Here is a 19807-nt window from a genome sequence, read left to right on the forward strand (position 1 = left end):
CGTTCCAATACATAAATTGGTCATAACATCTATTTTTGCATACTTGCTTTGGGTCAGCCGTTCATAATAAAAAATAAAGTCAAACAATTCCAATGGTACCCTTGGCGATCTATTAAGTGTCTCAGTAGTGACTGGATAGTGGATACAGACTTTGATGGCTATTTTTAGGCAGGGATAATTACTACAGGACCAGCATCATTTATTTCAAGTTCCTTTCAAAGTGGACTTGAACTATTGCACAGGATACAAGGAAAACAGAGAGAAAGTCACCCTGTGTGTTTTTAGAGAGAAGAGCCTGTCCAATTCCCCCTTATCTTCAAGTAATCACAAGTGTAATTTGATCTCTCTGTGTCAGCACATAAATTTGTCAGTCCACGATTGACACAGCTAATATGTAAACACAGGATGTTAACCCTTTGTCTACCTCCATGAAAGCAGGAAGTAGACGCACTGCAGATTTATTCCAGGAGTTCTGTAAGCAGAGAAATATTTTTCCTTTAAAGGTTATTATGCTATTGCTTATCTTTTTGAGCAGAGCAGAAGTGCGGAGTTCAGATCCACTTTAAAGAGGAACTCCAGTGAAAATAGTGTAATAAAAAAAGTGCTTTATCTTTACAATAATTATGTATAAATGATTTAGTCAGTGTTTGCTCATTGTAAAATCTTTCCTCTCCCCGATTTACATTCTGACATTTATTACATGGTGACATTTTTACTGTGGGCAGGTTATGTAGCTGCTGCTAGCTGTTTTGGTCGTTGGAGACAGCTGTAAACAGCTATTTCCTGTCTGTGAACCTTGTTACATTGTGGCAAACTATCAAAAGTACCGCGGTCCTTAGAGCTTCATGTGGGAGGGGTTTCACCACAATATCAGCCATACAGAGCCTCCTGATGGTCTGTTTGTGAAAAGCAATAGATTTCTCATGTAAAAGGGGGTATCAGCTACTGATTGGGATAAAGTTAAATTCTAGGTTGGAGTTTCTCTTTAAATGGCATCCACTGTTTGAAGTACCTGATTTTTTTTTTTTACTTTTAGTTAAATTCAGCTTATCTCTAATGCAATGACTACATTAATAACCATACTGCATATCTTATACATATCTTTAGATAATGATAAAAATATAATTAATTTGCTTGTTTGATGAAAAAGTGTTAAGTCACCTGCTGGTTTTGGTCCATACAAGGAAATATGTGACAAGCCCTTCTCATAAGTCATTGTGTAGTATTACGTCGTGATTTATAAATGTAGCTCCTTATCCTAGAAATGGATCCACATGGTAGTATGCCAGTAACTAAATGATAGCTCTCTCACCTATCAGGATAAGCTAGTTCTGGCACTTCTTTTCTAATTGTTCCTATTGGCTGTTCAAGCAGTCATGTGACTCTTCTCAGAGCTCCTGCTGTCAGCAAGTCTTCCTCACAGCATGCAAGGTTTGTAGGCTGGTCTGGCCCATGTTATGCAATTAGACTTATAACTAAGTAACATTAGTATAGCAATGTTCTCTTGTAGGACTCAAAGGCCCTTATTCAATTCCCTTTTCTCCTGTTGTTTCCTAGGTAATATATTCACGTATTTTAAAAACATTGATTTTCAACCACCAGCAAGCAAGAAAATACTCAAAGTAATTTTTTACAGTACCTTTTCACCTACTTTTTGGTACTTTTTTAATTACAAAGTGCCAAAAAGTTATTTGAAATGGAAGATGAAAAATTATTACCTAGGAGAAAACTTAGGATAAAAAGTGAACTGAATAAGGTAAAGTGCTTTGAGCAGCTGATTTAGTTGCAGCCAACCTTTTGAATGTTGACAGTAATCTGTCATAGTCATAGGAGCTTATTTATGAACATGGCAATCCGCTGATCACCAGTAAATATTTAAGCAGGAAATCTACCATATTTATTAAAGTGGAACTAAATGGTTCCCATTTACCACTTTTAGTGGGGATCACTTTAACCTGTTTCCGACCGCGTCACGCCGATGGGCGTGGCCGCGGCGGCAGCCCCAGGACCGCCTAATGCCAATTGGCGTAAAGTCCTGGGGCTGTAATTTGCATTAGATCGCGCGCACGCTGCGCGCGCATCTCATGCTCGGAGGGCGGAGCTCCGCCCCCTCTTTAGTCTCCGAGTGGCTATTGCCGCTCGGGAGACTGCTAGACGGCGTGATCGCCGTCTATTTACACTGCGCAGCGCTGCGATCAGCAGCAGCGCTGCACTGGGGACAGCCGTGTGACACGGCTGTCCCCCTGGGGGACAAGAGAGCGATCGGCTCTCATAGGCAGAAGCCTATGACAGCCAATCGCCGTAATTAGCTGGCTATGGGGAGGGAGGGAGGGAAGGGGTTTAAAGACACAGTGTTGTTTTTTTTAAAAAGCAGGAACAATAATATTTATTATTAAAAAAATAAACATGGGGGGAGCAATCAGACCCCACCAACAGAGAGCTCTGTTGGTGGGAAGAAAAGGGGGGGGGATCACTTCTGTGCTGTGTTGTGCGGCCCTGCAGCTTGTCCTTAAAGCTGCAGTGGCGAATTTTACCAAAAATGGCCTGGTCACTAGGGGGGTTTAGCCCTGCAGTCCTCAAGAGGTTAAAATGTGTGTTTGTTTTTATGATGCAAGTTAAGCGATCAGGCTGATCAGCTTTTCTGATTAAAGGTTACATTCAAGTTAAAGATCTTTATCTTTCCACTTAAAGAGGAACTCCAGTGAAAATAATGTAATAAAAAAAGTGCTTCATTTTTTACAATAATTATGTATAAATGATTTAGTCAGTGTTTGCTCATTGTAAAATCTTTCCTCTCCCAGATTCACATTCTGACATGTATTACATGGTGACATTGTTACTGTGGGCAGGTTATGTAGCTGCTCCTAGCTGTTTTGGCTGTTAGAGACAGCTGTAAACAGCCAATTCCTGTCTGTGAACATTGTTACATTGTGGCAGTTTGCCCAGAGTACCGCGGTACTCAGAGCTTCTTGTGGGAGGGGTTTCAGCACAAAATCAGTCATACAGCGCCCCCTGATGGTCTGTTTGTGAAAAGCATTATATTTCTCATGTAAAAGGGGGTATCAGCTACTGATTGGGATAAAGTTCAATTCTAGGTTGGAGTTTCTCTTTAAGGATAATTATGGGAGGTGATAAAAGCACTGACCCCCCCCCCCCCCCCCAACATAAAACCAAAAACACATCTTACTTTTACAAATATGCTGATCATAGGGAAGATCTGTTGCCAATCAAAGATCTGTAGACAAATTAAACGTGTGTGTGTGTGTGTGTGTGTGTGTGTGTGTGTGTGTGTGTGTGTGTGTGTGTGTGTGTGTGTGTGTGTGTGTTATGAGGGCCAAATGATTGTGTAGGTAAACTCTCATACTACATTGGAGTGGTAAAAAAATACTAAATTGGCTGTGTGTTCCAGGCTTTAGTGTGAAATGGCCATCACACTCCTGCATACACACACACACACACACATACACACACATACACATACACACACATATACAGTATATTGTATATCCCATATAATAAAACTCCTGTCCCTGCGTCGTCCTGTGTCCATGCATCCGATCCTGACAGTTTGCTGTCTTTAAACCTCATTGCATTGTGGGAAACATCAGCTTTTTCCAATTGCCAAGCAAGCAGTATCTCCCTGTGTGCATTCAGACTTCAAACTGCAGTGGGGCATGGGCACACGTTGCGAGGTGGTTGCGGCCGTTGCCTAGCACCTGTTTTAAATGGGTAGGCCTTTTTACTAGAATATATATATATATATATATATATATATATATATATATATATATCCTATATATTAAAACCTAACTGTCTCTGCGTCATCCTCCTGTCCTTATGTCCATGGGTTTCGGCCACTGCGCATGTGTAGTCATTGGGACTGGAGGAGGATAGGGCCAGGGGGGCAGGAGGCTGCAGGCGCACAGTGGGGAGCACGGCGTGCGCGGTTACAGGGAGCGCGGCCGGGCATGCGCACTGCATGGAACGTCACAGCCCTAGCGCCCGTTATCTAAAAAGCAGGCTAAAAAACTAGTATATAATGCCCTATATAAACCCCTTATCTAACGAGTGGGCTAAATAACTAGTGTATATATATATATATATATATATATATATATATATATATATATATATATATATATGCCACATAGTCTAAAATAATGACCAGAGCACGTTACAGGTGGTGTTAGTTATATATTTACTCAAAACATGGATAACATACATAAAACGATGCATTTATTAAAAAGTTTATTACTACTACTAATGAAAATATTAATAATTATGTTGCTGTACATTATGCTTATTACATAATTTTATAAAACTTTAAAACATTAGCAGTCCACAAATGAATTGATCTATAACTTTGAACGCTATTGATCCACTCAGGAAACACGTGGGGATTAATATAACCACAGCGGTATGTGGTGTAAATCCTAATGCAGGCTTCATCTATGTAAAGTTAATTAAACTGATATGCAAATCTTTACCATGCACATAAAACAAAAGAAAATCAATAGAAAGTCACAATGGCAGTGCTTATCATAAACCTATAATTAAATCAACAGGTCCCTGCTAGACTGTGCCAAATCATCTGTACTGTATCCATTAATGAATAAATATTCTGTAACACTACAAGGCCCCGCCTGCAGGAGGATGGATGTTGGTTCAGGACGGAAGCTGACCAAAGGTACTGGAGCTTGTATATTACACAGCTGTAGTCCTGCCTATTCACAAGAAGCCAACCAAGGCACTGAATCTTGTATCACTACACAGCTGTAGCCTTGCTTTTTCACAAGGAGCTGACCAAGGTGCTGAATCTTGCATTACTACATAGCTGTAGCCTTGCCTATTCACAATAAGCCTACAAAGGTGCCGAATTTTGTATTACTACACAAGCGGTAGCCCTGCCTATTCACAATAAGTCAATGAAGGTGACTCTTGTATTACTACTGAAGCTGAAGCCCTGCCTATTGACAAGGAGCTGCCCGAGGTGCTGAATTTTGTATTACTACACAGCTATAGCCCTGCCTATTCGCATGGAGCTGTCTTTGGTGCTGAATCAAAGCAGTGCTGAAACCCTGAGCGCACACCCTCAGCACAGCACCGCAGTCATCACACCAATATATACAGTACATCGGCTGGAACAACATGACTCAGTTCAGAACAAGGAAAGGATTTACAAACGGGTTAGCAAGCTAGAAAGGAATCTGCAGATGTTTAGCACTTCGAAATGTGTTGTTTAATGTAGCAGTGCATCATGATATACACAACATGCAGTGAGCGCTTTGTAGGTGTGAATAGAACACATGGAGACAAGACAGGACCGGGTGTGGGGAGGCTGATACTTTACTTACAGTCTTTAGGTAGATCCAGGGCTTGGATGCTGCCGCACAGTACAGAGATCAGAACTGACCCAATCACACATGGTCTTAATGTAAGAGACATGGCAGAGAGGCAGCGCCTTGACAGAGCCAGGAAGACACCAGCAGAAGGGAATCCACCTTTCAGGGAGGGGGAGAGAGAGAAAGAGAACATGAATGACACAATCAAAGCCCTGCGTTAAGACCCTCCTCTCATTGCAACTGGATTCTTTTGGTAGTTCGGGAATACTGAGGAGGGGGAGGAGACGAAGCAAGAGGTGTCAGATTAACTCTTTGTTGTTACTGAGCTCAAGAAGGGCTGTCAGCATATCGGTATAATTCCACCTCACTTTAACATACAAGTTTTCCCACATACTGTATAGCTCAGTATTTTTCAATAATATAATGTCAATGATATATCTGAAATGTTTAGAACTGAAGCATAATATTCATATATATAACAATATAATACATATGACACATAAAATAAACATCATCACCTAAGGTAGTCACACACCGGTCATTCAGATTAATCATACAATTATCCTTAATTTACTCTTCGATTTTAAGGACAATTGTTTTAAAATGGTTTTGGCCATGGGGGGCAATTCTTAAAGTTGTCCTGAACTCTTTAACTGAACACAAGGAAAACAGAAAGAAATGCACCCTGTATGGATTTAAAGAGTTTAGCTTGTTTAATTCCCCCTCATTTGTGTCTAATCACAAGTTGTAATTTGATCCCTTCCTTGTGTCACATAAGCAGATAAGCCCATTTGAAAGCACAGCCTGTAAACAATATATCTGCTTCCATGTATCAGGAAGTAGGAACTGTGCAAATTTATTTTAGGATTTGTATCAGCTGTAACAAAGAAATGTTTTTTGTTTGAAGGTTATTATGCAGACAGTTATGTATCTTTTAGAGCAGTGAGGACGTTCTGAGTTCAGGTCTGCTTTAATGTACTAATTGTGGAGCCGTCGGAGCCATTTTTTTTATTGTTTTAATTGTTGTACCTGGATTGAAAGTGAATCTTGATTAAAATTGGGGGCTGCAGTGTACCATTGGGGTTGCACACACTATTTCCTGGCTTTGACAAGTCTCATGCATTTGTCAAAAAAGGTCTGCACACCACACAGGAACTTTCATTTGCTCCATCACCATAGACACACAATCGGTCGGAAAACCAATGATTGTTTCTGTGGATTGTAAATGTGCCTCGACAAAGGGGACCTTATGTGGCCTTAAAACAATTGTCTGTTTTACGATCTTTTGTGTGTGTATATGGTAATGGAGCAATAAAAAGTTCCTGTTAAAGTGGTGTGCGGGACTTGTTTGGATACTTGTATGGACTTTGGCTACTTGGTCCTGCACCCACCACCTCTGCTGGGCGTTGTTGTGTGATCTTTGGGATTACTCATTCATTTGTCAGACTAGATTTTATTGACCTAAATATGACTAGCTATAATTTGGTCAAGATTCAAATTTTTACTTATAATTTTTTTGCATATGAATGTATTTTTTTTAGCACCTGAAGTGTTATCCGTTCCCATTAAAAATAAATACATGCTAGAGGAAATTTGGCCAACACAAGCTGGTAGGAACTCAGTCAAGGAGGCCGTTCAGGGTCTCTTTACCAAGAATCTAGTTTGTGAACAGGTGTCCCAAGATGCTGCGTAGAGACTTAGTATCCCAAGTAGTGCCCCCGCCCGAGAAACAAGTACATTGTCCTTGTGCCTATCCCATCTGCTAAAAGCCACACTATTGTGCATCGCTCTGTCCTCCTGCCCTCTCCATTGAACAGTACACGACACTCAGCTATAGCCGAGTGACATGTCTGTACAACACTTGTTCCCGTAGTGTAGCATAATGATTATGGATGACACTGAGTGTGTATGGGTATGCACCACTACATGATGAACAGAACACAGCATGTCGACTAAATGGGTAGCACTCCCCCTGCTCCACTATCTGCATGTAGTTTACATGTGTTACACATATTTGAATGGATATCTTCCAATTGTGGCTTATTCAAGTCATGGCTAAATGGCTAGTATTCTCCTCTTGTACTACTAGAGTCCCAGGTTCAAACCTTCCTAGGCACTAGCTGCATGGAGTTTGTATGCTGTCTTCATGTTTGTGTGGGTTTCCTCTGACCACTCCAAGCTCCTCCCACAACCACAAACTCAATGCAGGATATCTGGCTTCTGCTAAAACTGACAGACAGACGGCCAGACTAGACAGAGGTAGGACATGAGATCGTGAGGCTCCCTGACAGAGAGACAGGGATATAAGTTGTAAGTACACTGTGAAGAACTGTGGTGCAGTAAAGCTCCATTCCCATTTGCTCAAATAAAAAAAACAGCCTGTTTTCTGCAATGGAAAGCAGAGGTGAACGGACATGTTGTACGTAGGTTATATCCAATGAACCGCACACTTGGTAGTAGTGGATGCTGGTGCAGGATCTTTAGGCAATCATACAATCAGGTTCCAAAGGAAAGGGTCCGCACACATACTTGATCGAAATCGTGAACATTTATTGTCCCATGATATGATACACACACATAGAAATATCTGACTGTAAACCAATGATCATTTTGGGGCCTATTGGATCCCTTTTGTCAAGACATGTTTTTCTGCCCTATGTCTTGGCCCCAAAACGTTTGTCGGTTGTACAGTCAGATAACTTGACATGTGTGTATCATGGGATAATAGATGTTCATGAGTTCTAGCAAGTCTGTGTGCGGACTCTTCCTTTGAAACCTGATGTTATGCACAGTTTCCATTCATATATGTCCGTTTGCTATGGATCCACTGTGTCTGTTGCAGTGAGTGGAATGCCATGTATGACATGTCCACTGCCACGGACACAACAAAGACAGGAGTCACGCCGTTGATGTTCCAGGGCATTTGTTGTCACAGTGCACCACATAAATCTGATATTGTGGGAACCGAGCCTAATAATAATACAGTGTAGTATGATAATTGGCTTCCTCCCATTAATTGTCCCTTCCAGTATAAGTGTTAGATTGCTCCTTTTCCTAAAGGCTATGGTTTCCTCTATGAAGATCTGCTCAAAAGTGTTAGAATTATATCCATTAAAAATGTTCCTCCTTTCTTATGCAGCATTATGACTCGAACTACTGTACATACCCGCGCCACGATTTTTTCAAACTATTTTTCATGCAACCAACTTTTTTGCATGATGAGCGATTGTTTCCACGTTCTCGTGGTGTGGTTACGTGTGCACGATTAGACGCACAACACTTTGCGACACGAAGCAATAAAAATCAGACCTTTAATATCCCTGACGGCTCCCACGCAAAGTGCCGGAATTAGAATTTTCATTTGCGCCCGTCATGTGCCATGGCGTGTTCCCATGCGGTAGGAAGATGGACTGAGGAATGTTCCTTCGTCGGGCTGTGTTGCTGAGCATTCCATGGTCCATCTTGCAGTGAGTAAGGGGGCATAGCGTTCACAGTACAATCTTACCAGTCTGTGCCTTCCCTCCCCCCTCCTTTTCTTTTGGTGTTGTCGGTCCCAAGGCATGCATAACCTTGCAGCTGGGGGGGGGGGGGGGCAGTTCGCAACAGGTAAGCAACCTATCCTTTGGGGGGCAACATGGATGGTCCCCGCTGGGCCTCCCCCCTGTTCCCGGAAGGCAGCCACGGCACTCCAGAGCAGTGCACATGCCTGGGGGTGTCAGCGCTTCTCTCCATTTCTTGGGGGTACAAGGAGGTCTAAATGCGGCGACCCTGTTGAGATGCAATGTATTTTGCATGGGCAAACAGCAGTGAGTTAGTTTTAGACCCTGGAAATTTTGCATTCAACAAATGCTATAACATTTTAATTAGTCAATAGACAATCAGACAGCCAGTATATAGTCAGGCGAACCTGGTCAGAGCACACACTTTTTTCTCCAGTTTGAAGTTCATTCATACAATCTTACAAATACATGTGTGATAAAAGAGTCTATCTACAGTACACAACCTGTTCAAAATACTGTATATTCAGTTCTGCTGACCATCACACAACATGGCTGCTGACAGGATTGCATAAAGATTGCTTGGATAGATTGTCGCGTGTATGAATAGCATTTATCGTTTTCCATAAAGCATATGCACAAACAATAAGCCAGTACATTGCATCATACTGTGCAGAAAGAGAAGCAGCTATGTTCACCCTGGCTGCCTCCTTTCAGTCTCTCTGCCACATACCACAATCTGTGAAAGAAAACAGGTCTCTTTAATTATGGAACAAAAAAAACGTTGCTTTCTCCTGAGAGCTGGCTGTCTGGCAGACAGAGGAGTCTCTCCGGGAGATGTGGAAGGATGGATAAATGACTGGAAGCTCAGGGTGCCAGCTGAGATCATGCACTTACCCAGGCACCACATGTACTCTATAAAACATTACTGATGTTCCTTTACTCTATAAAACTGGAGCCAGTACACGAATGCCACACACCAGACATGGATTCTCACTGATAACATCTGCCAGCAAATGTACTTATCAGGAATATGATCAAGGAAGCCAAAATGGTAGATTAAATTACATGTAGATGCTGCCTACTGAAGGGGTTCGTGTGCAACAACCAGAGGACAAGAGGAGAAATGAGTTTCTACAACCTTTCTTTCTTTCTTTCTTTCTTTCTTTCTTTCTTTCTTTCTTTCTTTCTTTCTTTCTTTCTTTCTTTCTTTCTTACTTCCTCCTCTCCTTCCCTTCCTTCCTTCCATCCATCCTTCTGTCCTTCCTTCCTTCCTTCTTTTGGTCCTTCCTTCCTTCCTCCTGTCCTTCCTTCCTCCCTCCTGGTAGGTCGATAGTAGAATATCTGTATTAAATACTGACATTTTGCGGAATGGACTGGTGCAATCCTGACCACAGACACCAGGCTGGTAGGTCGTGTTGCTTACTCTCACATACTCACCCCTCACTCACACTTAACTTGGCTGAAGTCCATTTTATTTAGATAAGAAGAGGCAGGCTTTGGTGGTTTCAGGCAGGAGAAAACAATAGAAAGTGAGGAAATTACATCAAGATTGGCTTCAGTCAGAGTCAGTAAGATGGAAAATGTCTGGAACAGTTTTCTCTTTATTTACCAATACAAAATTCACTGAAATCAAACCGTGGACAGTACAATACATATGTTACGTAAGTACAACAAGTATTTATCTACTTATATGTGGTATGTGTTTTTTTTTCCAGGGAATAGTATGGCTGCCCCTGCTGCTTTAATACTGAAAGAGTTAAAGCCATCCAATAAACAAGCATAACTAAAAGTCAACTAGCATATTTAAATGTCTACACCTCCACCTCACATACATTTCCTGTTGTTACTTTTCTTTTACAACATACTGTATAAGAAAATAAGAAACAATATTTCAGCTATGTTTAAATAAAGATGGGATAAATCAAGCCTAACATCTTCATATATCTCTTGGGGAACTAGTAATGAGAACCCTGCGCTGGTGTAATTGTATGTTACACACTGTACTTGTATGTTCATTTTCTAAATGTGTGATATCGCAATGCAATGAGGAATAAGTTAACCTTATGGAAATGAAAGCAAACCTTAAGGGAGGGGAATATGGAGGCCGTCCTATTAATTTCCTTTTGAACAATGCACATTGCCTGGCTGTCCTGCTGATCCTCTGCTTCTAATACTTTTAGACATACACCCTAAATGTGCATGCAGATCAGGTGGTCTGACTTAAAGAGAAACGTAACCAAGAATTGAACTTCATCCCAGTTAATAGCTTATACCCCCTTTTACATGAGAAATCTATTCCTTTTCACAAACGGATCATCAGGGGGCTCTGTATAGCTGATATCGTGGTGCAACTCCTCTCACAGGAAGCCCTTAAGGACCATGGTCCTGGCAGTTTCCTATCTATGAACCTCGTTGCATTGTGGGAAACAGCTGTTTACAGCTGTTTCCAACTGCCAAAAAAGCAAGCAGCAGCTACTTCTAGTGACATCACCTACCATCAGTAAAAATGTCACCATGTGATAAATGTCGGAATGTAAATCAGGGAGAGGAAAGATTTTACAATATATAATTTATATTTATTGTAAAAATGAAGCACTTTTTTATTACATTATTTTCACCGGAGTTCTTCTTTAAGGTTAGGCAGTTGCCAAAATATTATTCATGAATCCAAGTGGTTGTGAAGTCCTTCTACCCAGTGTCACTGACTGAATTACTGGGGTGGCACCAGGGCCTATGTTCCCTGGGCAGGTGTCAGCTTTTTTAAGTATATTACACCTCTGCAGAGGGTATCTAGGCTTAATCTTGGTGGTTCCTGCTTGGATACAGCGACACAGTTTGCATGTTCAAGCAACTGGCTAGCACCGCTCCCCAGCCAGGCATTGTTTGGGTCGTGCACTTGCATTTTTTCTCTCTTAGGTCTATATTCAATTCATTTTTCTCCAGAGTCTTCTAAAAGGAGATCATTTGTCATCTTCTCATTTTGCGTTTTTTATGAATTTCCCTAATTAATGGAGTAAAATGCAGGAACATTAAAAAAAAAAATCAAAAATACGTAGTAATGCATTCCTCTGACTCTCCATTGAGATGCATTATATGCATTTTACATGCGTTTTTTTTTTTAAACTCTGCAGCCAGTTGTGCGTTTTCAGAAATGCACAATTAAAAAACACATATATGCATTTTTACATGCGGCCCATAGACTTTCATTAGTGGTGAAAACACTAGCGTTTTCCTCAGTGCTAGCATTTCTGCCTAGTGTCATCCTGAACTGTAAAGGAAGGGGGGGCTATTTATCTCCAGATATGTCTTACTAATAACCCCTAGTTCATTTATACGAAGACTTGTCATTATTAAACAGTTAGCCTAGACTAGACCTAGGTCTATTTCATCTTTTATATTAAATAAAAGTTAGCTTTTACTAGTCCTAATCTCGAGGTAATTTCTGTTAGTTATTTAGTGTCATCCTAGCCTAAAATAACTGTTCAACACTTCGCAATTGGAAAAGTACCAAAAAGTAGGTAAAACAGTACCATCAAAATTATTATGAGTATTTTCTTGCATGCTGGTAGTTTGAAAGGCACGACCCAAATGCAATTCACTTTTTCTCCTTAGTCTTCTCCTATGTGATATTTTCACAATGTCTCAATAAAATGCCCCTTAATCTACCAGCAAGCAAAAAATCTTTGGTAGCAATTTTTCACCTACTTTTTTGTATTTTTTTATTTTATTTACAGAGTGCTGAGAAGATGAAAAATGATCTCCTAAATTAAGGAGAGAATGTGAATTGTATATGGACCTTAAAGGAGTCATCAAACAATCTCTCCTACCCCCCGATCTACATACCTGGGGCTACCTCCAGCCCCTTGCAGCTGACGTGTCCCACCCCGCAGTTCTGCTCTCAGCCGATGGTCTCAGGTCCCTGACGGTGTCTCGCCAGGCCGTACTCTACTGCACCTGCGCGAGCGCTGCTGTCAATCAAGTCCACGATGTTCGAAGCAGTAGTTAACACAGTAGTTCTGTGCCTGCACAGTACAGTCTGGACAATGTGGACTTGATTGACAGCGACGCTCGCGCAGGCGCAGTAGAGGGCGGCCTCGAGGTCAGCCTCTGCACCGGCATGGACCCCTGGAAGGTGGCTGAGAGCAGAGCTGCAGCGTGGGACATGTAAGCTGCAAGGGGCTGGATTTCTCATGGGAAAGGGGGTATAAGCTACTGATTGGTATAAAGTTCAATCCTTGGTTATAGTTCCTCTCACCAGCCCCGCCTTATAATCATTCATAAGCCAGTTACTCTTTCGTTTGAGCTTTTGCCATTTTCCTCTTCGTTTAAGAATGAAATCTTGGCAAGCCTCTTTTCTGCCCTAAGGAATGGCTGTCTGAGGCATTACCTGAAGTAGATTTCCTGCCAACAAGTGAGGCCATCTAAGTGATCAGCCAATCCTGTTACTATTCTACTCCATTCGGGAAAAGTATCTGTCAGTAAAAGTCCTTTCTGTATTGCAGTTAAACTTGGGCCCCTGATTGAGATTGACATTGGGACTGCCATTTGGTGTGGCATGTCATTTATTACTCAGCTTACCAGATGCTGGATTGCCAAAGGCAGCTGCGTGTGTAACGATAGGTGTCAGCAACCAGAGAGAGAATCTGATCCTTGGCGATCTGCAGTATCCCCAAGAATACAGATATACCTGATTAGTGGGGATCTGCAGAATCACCAATAATCAAATATGTCTAACCTCTAGACACCTGGAAGTGTGAGTGTTTTGGTGCAACAGTAACCTTTGGACCACCGGGGTAGCAGGTGGTCCAATAAGTAGAGAAGACTCTACTGCAGTCAAGGACACCTGGAGAGGGAGTCCCTGACTGATAAGGAGCAGTGTCCCCTCTGAAGAGCAGGGGACCCCTGCGGAAAGACTGGACACCCTGCGGAGGGTGACAGCCAGAAGGTCAGACAGGCCGGGTCGGCAACAGAGTATCAGATATGCAAAGTACCAAATCAGAGATCAGAAGAATAGTCAGGAAAGCTACAGGTCATAACAGATATCAGAACAAGGCCTAGTCTGAGGTGTGAGGGCCGTGATCTCAACACCCTGGAACTATGCTAGAGAATAACACAGATGATATACAGTATTCCTAGTCTGGGGTGTGAGGGCCGTGATCTCAACACCCTGGAACTATGCTAGAGAATAACACAGATGATATACAGTAACTGGCTAAGTGTGGATTCCTAGGTCCTCCTGGTTCCACCACACTGAAAGATCTGACTAAGGTCTGAGTGCTAACACATAAGCATTCGCAACGCCAGACAACCAGCAACTGAACAGCAAGAGATATATATAGTAAAGCACCCCACAGCGCTGCCCAGCTCCCATCAACCAATCAATAGCCGAGCAGGAATCAGCTGACCGTCCCGATCAGCTGATCTTCCTCCTATTGGTATAAAGAGCCTGTCTAGCGTAGCTCTCCATCTGTGTGCACTACTAGGTCCAGCTAACCCAGCCGCATGTTGTTGCGGGGAACCCGCCGCACTGAATGCGGAATCCGCCGCTTTGCCGTCAGAACATGCGGCGGCCCCCACGCCACTCTGCCCATGGGCACCACCAGCTTCAGACAAACCAGACGCCTGCTGACGTGGACAAACCGCCGCATCAGACGCGGAAACAGCCGCCTTGCTGCCAGAACATGCGGCGGCTTTTCCGCTGTTTCTCACAGCGTGATAAACAGAACAATTGAGGTGACTGTGGATAATCTCTGAGAATTCCAAGAGACAGGCTAGGATAATGTCATCAATAAAACGACACCATAATTTTGCATACTTACAAAACAATACTTTACAATAAACAAAAGCTTCTTCATCTAAACCCATGAACACATTTACATAGGACGGGGCCTTATTATTGGTTGGCAATACGAATGTATGTTTTTATACGTACGTTGATGCGGAGGTTGACATAACAATTTTGTGGCGTCCCTTGGACAGTATGCATGACGGCTATTTCAACTTTAGCTCTGCAGGTAGAACTTTGGTGGGATTATAAAATATAGGTGGTTTTCCTACTTGGTACTCCCTCTTGAGGAGGTATTGTGTAATGGCTGTTGACTCAGTTACACTCACAAAGTTCTCTAACAGGTACACTCAGTGGCGGCGCCAGGGGGGTGCTTGGGGGTGCTCAAGCACCCCCTAAATTTGTCCAAGCACCCCCAAAGCACCCCCTGGCGTGAACTGACTTTAGGCGTCTAAGAGACGCCGAGTCAGTTCACAGCAGCAGCACGGAGCAGCAGGCAGGGCTACGGTAAGATGGCCACCCGAAGCCTTGCTCTGCAGACTTGGGCCTCGATTCATAAAGCATTCCCGCATTCGGAAATGCAAAAAAACGCTCACTTTACCGACCACACACCAAAATATGCATTCATAAAGGCTTTTTCCGCATGAAAAGCCGACATTTGCGAGCAGAGTGATCAATCACCGCCTTGCGCGGTGATTATCACAGCAACAGTAACAAATGTCAATTCATAAAGATTAGAGGTAGCGGTATGCGGACGGGTATTACCGCTACCTCTGATGTGGCGAGAAGCGTGCGGAATCCGTTGCAGTGAATGGGACAGACCTCCCAAGCAGCTGCAGAGAGAACACCGCACGGAGGGATTCCGCCTGCTTCCCCTGTTTCCGCACGTCTCCCGACAGCCTAACGCCTGCCTACAGCGGAGTATCTCCGCACGTATATCACAAGTAGCTAAATTTTTATGAATTACCACCCTGAAGGCGGAAATACCGACAGCGGTGTTTCCCCGCTCGACTTTCCCCGCTCGCAGGCAGTTTTATGAATCGAGGCCCAAGAGTCTGCAGTGCACGGCTTCGGGCAGCAATTTCCCTGTAGCCCTGCTCGCCGGATGCAGGCTGCTGCAGGAAGAAAGAGGATTGTGGGAGCTGAGCTGCGCGCCACAAGGAGGTCAGAAGAGGAGGAGGTCGGAACAGGAGGTCTTCTGACTAGGTGAGTAAATGGGTTTTTCTTTTCTTTTTCAAGTGGTGCTGCTGATTGGGGTCAGATCTGATAAGGATTGTGCATATTGGGGTCATATCTGATAAGGATTGTGCATATTGGGGTCATATCTGATAACGGTTGTACATATTGGGGTCATATCTGATAACGGTTGTGCATATTGGGTCATATCTGATAACGGTTGTGCATATTGGGGTCATATCTGATAACGATTGTGCATATTGGGGTCATATCTGATAACGATTGTGCATATTGGGGTCATATCTGATAACGATTGTGCATATTGGGGTCATATCTGATAACGATTGTGCATATTGGGGTCATATCTGATAACGATTGTGCATATCGGGGTCATATCTGATAATGCTTGTGTATACTGGGGTCATATCTGATAACGATTGTGCATATTGGGGTCATATCTGATAGCGATTGTGCATATTGGGGTCATATCTGATAACGATTGTGCATATTGGGGTCATATCTGATAACGATTGTGCATATTGGGGTCATATCTGATAACGATTGTGCATATTGGGGTCATTGAACGTGTTTTTTGTTCAAATCTGCTCACATTACGTGTATTTTCTTGAGAAAACCTGCACAATTACCGTATGTGAATTTTCTGGGGAAAGGGTCACCAAAACTTGGGCCCTCTGTCTTTGCGTTGCACTTTTAAAGGGAACCCGAGGTGAGAATAATATTGAGGCTGCCATATTTATCTCCTTTTAATTAATACCAGCTGCCTGGCTGCCGTGTTGGTCCTCTGCCTCTAATTCTTTCAACCATAGACCCTGAACAAGCATGCAGCAGGTCAGGGGTTTCTGACAATATTGTCAGAACTGAGAAGATTAGCTGCATGCTTGTTTCTGGTGTAATTCAGTTCACTACTGCAGCCAATAGATCAGCAGGGCTGCCAGGCAACTAGAATTGTTTAAAAGGAAATAAATATGGCAGCCACCATATCACTCTCACCCTGGGTTCGCGCGCCGCAGGTTCTAGCCACACCCATCTTTTGCCGCGTCGCGCGAAGGTTGTCAGCTCCCCCGGAAATTGGTCCAGCACCTGCATAGCACCCCCTAAAAAAAATTCCTGGAGCCGCCACTGGTCCACTCCTTAGGTATATAAGGAGCTGGACATTTCAGTTTGATGTGTGCTGTGGTCTGACTAGCTTAAAGAAGGACGGTCAGTCCAAAACGCAGTGTGTTGCGATGTGTTAAGACCTGGCATTTTTTGTATGTGCTTTTAACTGTTTTTATGTGAAGATTTAATAAAGAGCTATTTTATACTTTGATGGTGCTGAACCCTTTGGCTTTTGCATTGAAGATTCCCCACGGACTGCAGGGGACGGTTCCAGCACATCACTTTGAAGGACCATTGGTGCTAGACCCTTTGACAAAACAGTGCATATATGTTTGCTTGGTAGGTAGAGCCTGAAGTCATACTCAGGGGTGCCTGTCCCTGATGAGGCCATGCAAATGGCGAAACATGTTGGCGTAAAAAGGGGCAAAGCTCAAGCTATTACCTGCTACCTGTTCCACCACTGCGGCTCAGCTGGTCATTACCCACATGCAACACAGTGATATGTCCATCGCCTTGTTCATGGAGTCGATCTGCATCAGAATACTTCTCAATCATCAGTCATCTGGAGTGGTAACTATACAATGCTGAACATGTCCACAATCCTGTTGAACAAACTCTAGAGACTATGGCTTCAATTCATCAAGCATTACCGCATTCGGTAATGCTGAAAACAGCTGAGTTAACGGAGCACTTAAGAAAATGTTAATTCATCAAAGCTGTTACCGAATGAGAAGCTGAAATGACAGAGCAATGAGATAAATTACCGACTTGTGCTCAACACATGTCAGCAAATGTCAGTAAATGTTAATTCATCAAGGTTACCACATTCGCTAGCACATTCGGTGTTTATCTCCAGCTCTCCCCTGTCATTACAGGCTTCGAAAGCCTTCTGTGTGAATGTTTTCATGATTAACAGGAGCAGGCAGCCAATAGAAACAGCCCCTGTTCTCCTGCAAGTGCTGCTGATAGGTGCTGATAGGTCACAGGCTTCTTCTTCACACAAACTTTCAGACCCCCCAGGCAGTGAGCAGAGAGAACGGGACAAAAGATATCCCCAGATGTCCTTCGGTCCTTTAACCCTTTGAGTCCCTGTTTGAATATGCAAAGATGCAAGTGGTGAAATCACCAAGCATGGCATTTGTAATGTCTCCAGGAAGTTTATCTACGTTGTGGCAAATAAGTAAAATGTTAAGAAACACTGATGGACAGATTCAGAGCAGCAGAGGCAGTATAAGTAACAGTAAATATAACACGTTTACATAAAGGGATGTCTGGATGCCTTCTATTGTTATCAGCTTGTAACAACACAGACATTCCAAGCTGCTCTGCACCACTCTGCTGTTATCTAACAGCCTTTGATGAACTGAAGCCGTAGTACTTCGGTAACTTAACGAACCTCTACCACACATGGGAAAATATTGATGAATTAGCACAGTGAAGTGTAAAATACCGAATGCGGTATTTTAAGGACTGGGATTTTGTTATCGAACACCCTTTGATGAATTGAAGCCATTGTCGGTTTACATCTCAGGGCTGCTCTGCAAATGTGGGTAGACTGGTCTGTATGGATCTTGTACACCAGTGCTGAGGGCCTTGCAGGCCCAGTAGGACATCGCTGCATGTTACAACACATCTGGTTGTTATCTGGATCATTTCACGTGCGGCCCTGACCTGATTGGTCAGCACATGGACATTGTGGTGCCTCTATTCAAGTGACTATCTGGATTGTTCTGTGATTTGGTACAATCTGATTAAACAATATATGGACTCTCTGGCTGACAGATTTATGCACTTGGTTGCTGAATGCATCTATGCATTTGTGAGATGACTGGAGAGTGATGCTATATACATATTTTTATGTACATTTCAGGGCACTAACCAGATCTATTGGGCTTTTGGAACTTAATAGCAGTTGATACAAAGGTTTTAAGGACTGCAGCCTCATTTACTGAACAGGCAGCTACAGCTAGGTGGCTTTTTCAGTCTAGTGTTTTTCGGGGGCTCTTTTGTTTAGGGTATATGTAATTTTATTTGTATTTTGTTATGTATTGGCATAAAATGTATCTCTGAATACATTTACATGCACCCAAGAGCCAATTTTTTACTTTGGCAATTTATATACTTTGCGCAAAAGGTGGATCAGCGCAACACCAGGCCGCCTCCGAATGGCCTCCAATCAGAGGTGCGCTGAGCCCCCCCAGAAACTACAAACGCACCTTGAACCCAAACAGAAGCTCTGCATATACACCAAAAGCATGGCTGTTAAGTGGGAGCAGCTGTCCAAAAACGAAATAAATTAGTACATAGCAAGGAAATGAACAGCGCTACTTAAAAACAGGCAAGTGCCTACCTGCAAAAGAGTGCAAGCCCCACTTGTGGGATATAATACACACCGAGCATACACATGACCTGTCTACCACTGGAGGAGGATGTTAGTTTCCTGTAACAGCTTGCATGCAACCTATTAAGTACTCGTCCCTCCCACTGCGAAAAAGTCGATCCTCCATGGGAGGGGCCTAACACTAACTAAATCCTAACCTATGTATATGCATAGCCTGGGTGCGGCTAATCAAATAAAATCGGAAATTGAAAATTGCGCAAAAGGTGGATCAGCGCAACACCAGGCCGCCTCCGAATGGCCTCCAATCAGAGGTGCGCTGAACCCCCCCAGAAACTACAAACTCACCTTGAACCCAAACAGAAGCTCTGCATATACACCAAAAGCATGGCTGTTAAGTGGGAGCAGCTGACCAAAAACGAAATAAATTCGTACATAGCAAGGAAATGAACAGCGCTACTTAAAAACAGGCAAGTGCCTACCTGCAAAAGAGGGCCTGCCCTTCCTACCTTCTAAGCCAGCAACCCACCATTGCTCATTGATCTCT

At 43.0% G+C, this 19807-nt stretch overlaps 1 protein-coding gene across 3 annotated transcripts in view; it reads right to left on the reverse strand.

Moving 5' to 3' along the window:
• L1CAM (L1 cell adhesion molecule) overlaps positions 1–19807 on the reverse strand; it is a 440855-nt gene that overhangs the window by 179759 nt on the left and 241289 nt on the right. For all 3 annotated transcript variants that reach the window (XM_068248209.1, XM_068248208.1, XM_068248210.1), the window contains exon 3: positions 5355–5501. In XM_068248209.1, coding sequence (XP_068104310.1) covers positions 5355–5445 — 91 coding nt within the window. In that variant the 5' untranslated portion in view covers positions 5446–5501. The remainder of the gene's footprint in view (positions 1–5354; positions 5502–19807) is intronic.

Source organism: Hyperolius riggenbachi, chromosome 8 (genome assembly GCF_040937935.1).
Source record: "Hyperolius riggenbachi isolate aHypRig1 chromosome 8, aHypRig1.pri, whole genome shotgun sequence".
NCBI classification, from domain to species: domain Eukaryota; kingdom Metazoa; phylum Chordata; class Amphibia; order Anura; family Hyperoliidae; genus Hyperolius; species Hyperolius riggenbachi.